Source organism: Drosophila persimilis, unplaced genomic scaffold (assembly GCF_003286085.1).
Source record: "Drosophila persimilis strain 14011-0111.01,24,50 unplaced genomic scaffold, DperRS2 tig00000002-arrow-pilon, whole genome shotgun sequence".
NCBI classification, from domain to species: domain Eukaryota; kingdom Metazoa; phylum Arthropoda; class Insecta; order Diptera; family Drosophilidae; genus Drosophila; species Drosophila persimilis.
In genome coordinates, this window is record NW_020825289.1 from 21,250,016 (window position 1) to 21,256,189 (window position 6,174).

The window sequence follows — 6,174 nt, forward strand, 5'->3', positions numbered from 1 at the left end:
TTCTTCCACTCCCCCACCCCCAGGGAAAGGAGTGAATTAAATGCGAGGTAATTACATATTATAAATGTGTTTAGTTCGGTCCCCGTTCCCAGCAAATTATCACAATGTCCCCGGTTATATGGCGGGCCCATAAACCCCCGTCGAGCGATGCATTTCAGTGCAGGATCCGGCCAGTCGTTAAGTGAAAACTGTATTCCATTTAGCAGCAAATAAAAGGGGAATATTGTCTAAAACTCGAAATATATATAATTTAAATACAAAACTCGAATGCGGTAATGGTTGGCCGCCCAGAATAAATGGCTACACTGAGGGAAAGATCTCTTCACTCGCTGGTCAGGATGTCGCACACTTTCTGGACAAACTCCGAGCACTTGGCCTCTCCGCCCAGATCCTGGGTGCGGACATCGGAGTCCCGGTACAGCGATTGGATGGCGCACTGAATCTTGGCTGCATGATCGTCGAGCTTCAGTTCGCGCAGCATGAGCACGGCGGCGAGCAGGAAGCCGGTGGGATTGACCAGATCCTTGCCGACCATCTCCTGGAGCGGCTTGATTTGGCAGTTGTACATCAGGCCCTTGGAGCTGACCGCGTAGCCGGGGCACATGCCGATGCCGCCCATCATGCTGCCGGCAATGGTGCTGATGACGTCGCCGTACATGCTGGAGGACACAAGGACGTCGTTGGTCTCCGGCTTCATCAGCATGTTCAGGCAGACCGTGTCCAGGTAGCGCTCCTCGAAGCGCACCTCCTGCACGTGCTTGTCGGCCTCCTCGTGCATGGCCTCGAGGAAGTTGCCGTCCGTCAGCTGCATGATGTTCGCCTTGTGGGCCACTGTGATCTTCTTGCGCTTCTCCTTCAGGGCGTAGTCGAAGACGAACTTGGCGAGCCGCGTGGAGCCCACGGAGGTGCTCACCTTAATGGTCTGCAGCACGCCGGGCACCACCCGGTGCTCGATGCCCGAGTACTCCCCCTCGAACTCGTCCCGCACGATCACGCAGTCGAACTTGCCGTACGGCGACTCGTGTCCCTCCAGGTGTTGGCACACGGACACGTACGCGAACTGTTTCAGCTCCTTGCGCAGCTTATCCAACCATTGGTGGCTCTTGATGGGTCCCCTAATGGAGACTTTGTTGCGGTGCAGCGACTCCAGCACCTCTGGCGACACGTCCTCGCTGTCGGGCGCCTTGTGCTCATGGAAGATGTCCCAGTCGATGGGCACCTTGGCCGCACAGCAGACCTCCAGCACGGCATTCGTCAACTCCGCGCCCACGCCGTCGCCATCGATCATGGTTACCATCTTGCGCTTGGGGTCGGCTTTTCCCTTGTCGGGTCCTTTGTCTGATTTTCCGGAATCCGTGGAAGGTTCTCCTGATTTTCCAGGACTCTTTCCGCATATGCTGCTCGCCTGGAGCTTGCCGCAGTCCTTGGACTGGTTCTTCGACTGGTTCTTTGACTGGTCCTTTGACTGGTCCTTCGACTGGTCCTTCGAAGCATAACGCTGACAAAGCCCGAGGACTGCTCGCCGCTGGCCCGATCGCAGCTGTCGGACAATGTTCATTATATCAAATTTTGTTTATAAATATTCATTCTGTGTATGAAATGACATCGAAATGTCTGCTCATATGCTCGGTTCGGTTGAATTCGAAACTTCTGGCCGCAAATCGATTTGGCAGCATTTCAATGGCATATCCATAAATTCCCATTCCCGGCAATGGGTTGGCCACGCTTTGGCAGTGGATCCAAGTGGGTCAATGTGGGATTCAAAGGGCAGGCCGGTGCCGGTCTCCCTCCCCATCGCCCACCCCCTTAATCGCTGATACCTGACGAGGTGGGTGGCCAGTGGGTGGGTGTTGGGTGTCTGTGTAAAATTGACAAATGGCATGTCAACGGCTCCTGGGGGAAAAAACAATAACTGCCGCCGACAGAATAATGTTTGCTCCACATCGTGGGCGTGGCAATTATGAGGCGTAGCCAGTGATTTTTCACACAACAGGAGCCAGGACCATGCCCATTAAAATCGAGCAGACCATTAAGAACAGACCACAGGGAACCAGCCTCAGAGAGGAAGGCAGGCCTCGGTGACAGGAGAATCCTGAAATAAATATGCAGTAATTATTCGGGGAAACGCTGATTACAATTTAAGAATTATAAATTAAGCACGAAAGCTGTTCACCCAAGACAACGCGGATGGATCCCTAGTGATTCCAGGTTTACGACTACTACTTTTATGATCCACCTTTCACTAACTTCACTTCACTTCAGTTCAGTTCAGTTCACAGGGAGCCAGTTCTGGCTGTGTAATGTGTTTGTCTCTGGTTCTGCTTCTGCTTCTGCTTCTGGTTTACTATCATATTTTATCGCGTTTGGCCTCAATATTGACTGCTTCCTGCCCATAAAAGCCAACAAAGTGCAGTTGGCCAACAAAGTCGCTCCAATGAATGGCCAAAAACTTAGAAAAACTTCGTGTAAACATTTGCCAACAGCAAAAGCAAAAGCAAAAGCAACTGAAACTGTAAGTGCAAGTGCAAGTGCAAAAGCAACGCCAGTGAGCCACACAATGTGTGAACTTTAACTATTATTAACCCCGAGGCCCGGCCTCGAGTTCATTGTGCAGTAAATTGAAAGTTAAGTCGAGACGAGGACCGGCTACAGAGGTGGATTGCGGGAGACAAAGGCCCCCTTCGTCGGGACTTCCTGACTTCCTGACTGGCAGATTCAATTCGAGCCTGAAATGGTTTCTCACTGTCAATATGTAAATTATGCTGCATCTGTATACCAGGAGCCAGGGCAAATGTCACTTGAAGCCGTTCTATAATCAACTCCAAACAATGAAACGTTCAAAGCCGTAGCCATGGGGAGACATGGATTGTTCCTCTGTGGCAGATTTTGTGCACTTCGCAACCGTTTAAAGATGTTGCTAACATTACCCACAGAACAGTAGCAATAATCACGGTTGCAGGGGGAGGCCGGAGGGCGGAGGGCGGAGGGTCTGCCGGTTGGGTGGCTAAGGAAAACAATATAAATGCATGGCTTATTTGCAAGCTGTGTGCTCCCGAGTGCATGCCATGTTTGTGTGTGATGTTTGTGTGTGTGTGTGTGTGTGTGTGTGTTTGGGGGGGGGGGAACGCTCAAAGGTAAAACCGCACAAGTGAATTACTTTTAAACTCTGCTGCTGAACCCATTCAAACCCATTCGAGCCACTCGCACACGTGCTAGCTGATCTGCGACTGTGACTCTGGAATATGCATCTATCTGCACGGATGGGCGATAGGTGAATGTGAATGTGAATGTGTCCTGTTATTACTTTCCTTTTCCGACGAAAGAGAAACGGAAATTCTATCAGCAGCCCCGTCTCGTCGCCGCTGAGTGCACTCCGATTTAGTAATCTGCGAGTCGAGAACACATTAGAGCTATTAAATGAATGACTACAGCTTTAGCGAGTGTGCACCATGGTGCAGAGTACGGTCTGAATGGGAAATTATGATCCCATGTCTCTGATTGTCTGTGCTCTGGGCTCATGAATAGAATATGGGAACTTTATCGTTTCTAGGGGCTGAATGCTGATTTAAGGCTTTCCCGGGGGTCGACTCGAGCCGAGAGGCCTTCCCAAAAAAAGTTTTTCACACCCAAATCTCCGGCCGTAGCTCCCCCCGGGAAGGGACAAATATCCTGGCCCTGGCACCCAGCACCCACTGTTTTCCTTGTTTATGTAGTCGGGCGACGTGCAACCCTTTTGTCGATGGGTTTCCCATCGAAATTTAATGCCAGGTCAAGCGGCAGCAACAGAAGGACTGGAATGGAATCGAACGGAATGGAATGGAATGAAAAAAGGAGCAAAATACTGTTGCATATTTGATTGTCTCGTTCAATATTTGCATACTCGGACATTTGCTCTTCTGACCCTTGATCTCCTCATCCTTTTCAGACTCCGCTCCCTCAGCTCTTGTTGGCTTACAGTTCGTTTGCTCTGGCTTCCGTCCTGGGATCCCTGTCAGAGTCAAGTTATCGACTCCAAGGTGCCTCTGAAGATGCGTCGTCGTCGTCGTCGTCGTCGTCGCTATGCAAACAGAATCCTGCCAGACAGCACAATTTGCATCCCTATTCTTTTTTTTGTTTTCTTCCGGTCTCATCTGTATCGAATTGTGACCCCCCCCCCCCCCCCTTGGCTGTTAATTCCAGGTCGAGGTCCAGGTAAAAGCTTGGGAAGACAGGCACCTGCTCGAATCGGTTTACGGAAAACGCAATCCCAGCACGTAGCCGATGCACTGGGACGAAGCGGACAATCCCCTGTAACTGGTGGCTGGATTTGGCCAATATTTTATTATTTATAGCCACCCAAAATAATAATCAAAAACCCCAATGGCCAAGTGCTATCCAGGACTTGTTTTTACCACAACTGAATGATTAATTGAGCGTTTTTGAGCGCCGAATGGCTAAATGCTTGCCTCTATTTGTGATCCCGATTGAGCGGCACTTATATCATATAATATTTACACACAATCGCACACACCCACGACACTATGCTGCATGTCGTTTGAAAATAGGAATATTAAAGTGTGATTTATTGCAGAGTGCACAGGGCACTGGGATGATGGTTTAGCGACTCGGAAAGGACACATTTCCGAGCCTTTAAAGTACACATTGTTTCCAGTTGCTGCTTCCTATTTTTATTGATTATTGTCCTCTTAAATCGGACAGTTTCCATTGTAACAATTTTCCTGCAGAGGAGTTTCCAAAGTCATTCCACAAAGGATCGATAAAAAGCTTTGATTTATTTTAGAATTTATTTAAATGCATATTTTATATGGAGAAAAACACTACCTGGCGCATTCACACGTAACGAAAGGCGGCAACGATTCAATTTCCCTTTAAATTAATTGAAGTTTTGATTATTCCCTGGGGGGAATATTTTTGAATTGTTGTGATTAAATGCCCCATCTGTGGAGTGCCAAATCAGGAGGAGCTTTTGTCCAAGGACAATAATGGATTTAATTGTCAATCCGTTGCCGAAGCAACAGAATCAATTAAATGGCGATTAAAAGTGCTTATGGCAATAATTGATGCCCCACAGCCCCAGAGCCCCAGAGCCCCACCATTCGACGGCCAATCGAGTGGACTTACTTTGTGGCAGGCCGCAGAAACCCGATTTCATTGACAAATGCTCTTGAGATTTGATGGCACATGGGGGTTCCGTTCCGCTCCGTTCTGTCCGGATGAAATAAACATTTTTAATCGAGCTGGGAGTCCGGGCAGACATGGCAAATATTTGCCTGTTTTGCTGGATTGATTAGCTGTTCAACAGTTAGTCGGACTTCTGGTCAAAACAGTGGGGGAGGGGAGCAGGGGGGCGATTATAGACGAGTAAATAAAATGTGAGTAAATAAACAGACAGTTATTTGGTGTACTCGGTGTTTGTTTAAGGGTAAGTGGCGTATTATTGGAGAGTAGCTAACAGCCCTCCAATCTACAGATGAATTACAATTAAAGTGCGCATAAATTCGGGCGAATACGCATGGAGATACATATTCCCGGAGATATTGGCATATATATGTTATTCCAGTCACAGCACAGTGGGAGGACTGGGGAGCACTGAGCAGTATTGTGCACGCAGTGCGGTTTGTTTATGCGTCCGTCGAAGCGTAAAAAGTCGCGAGTTCTGACAGTTAAATATGGTTGGATATTTTTTACGAGCGTCGCTGCCTTGCCGCACGGACCACTGCACGTTGCACAGACAGGCGGCCGCAACAAAAGGAGCACAAAAGTTAATTAATTTCAAGTTAAAGGACAACCTCGAATGTGCTGCGAATCGTCATTTGTTTGCCTCCCCCGTCTGCTCTGCATATCTCAGCGAAAAGCGTGACAGAGCTGGACGGATGTTCTGTGGGAGGGATGGTCCTGCAGCTCACATAAATTGATTCCATACAAAAGGGATAATTCATTTTGGTTTCGTTTCGTTTCGTTTGCACCTCGATTCCCGGTTGCATTGTCCGCCGCCGGACCGGATGCCCGGCTGGGGCTCCGACTTAAAACCTGGATTGCTGTCGTCCGCACTCTTGCCGGACAATGTGATAAATCATTGGCCCGCCCCCTGCCCCGATCAGGGCGGTCCTCGCTTCAGATTAAGCCAAAGAACCAAAGAATAGGCGATGTTATGGCAGTTCGGTTTTAAGTTGC

General features: G+C 49.0%; 1 protein-coding gene across 1 annotated transcript; it reads right to left on the reverse strand.

The window, feature by feature from the left end:
• Positions 1-223: 223 nt before the first annotated feature.
• Positions 224-1,576, reverse strand: LOC6601282 (isocitrate dehydrogenase [NAD] subunit alpha, mitochondrial). Its single transcript, XM_002026318.2, has one exon. The coding sequence runs from the start codon at positions 1,556-1,558 to the stop codon at positions 323-325; it is 1,236 nt and encodes a 411-aa protein (XP_002026354.1). The 5' UTR covers positions 1,559-1,576; the 3' UTR covers positions 224-322.
• Positions 1,577-6,174: the final 4,598 nt, after the last annotated feature.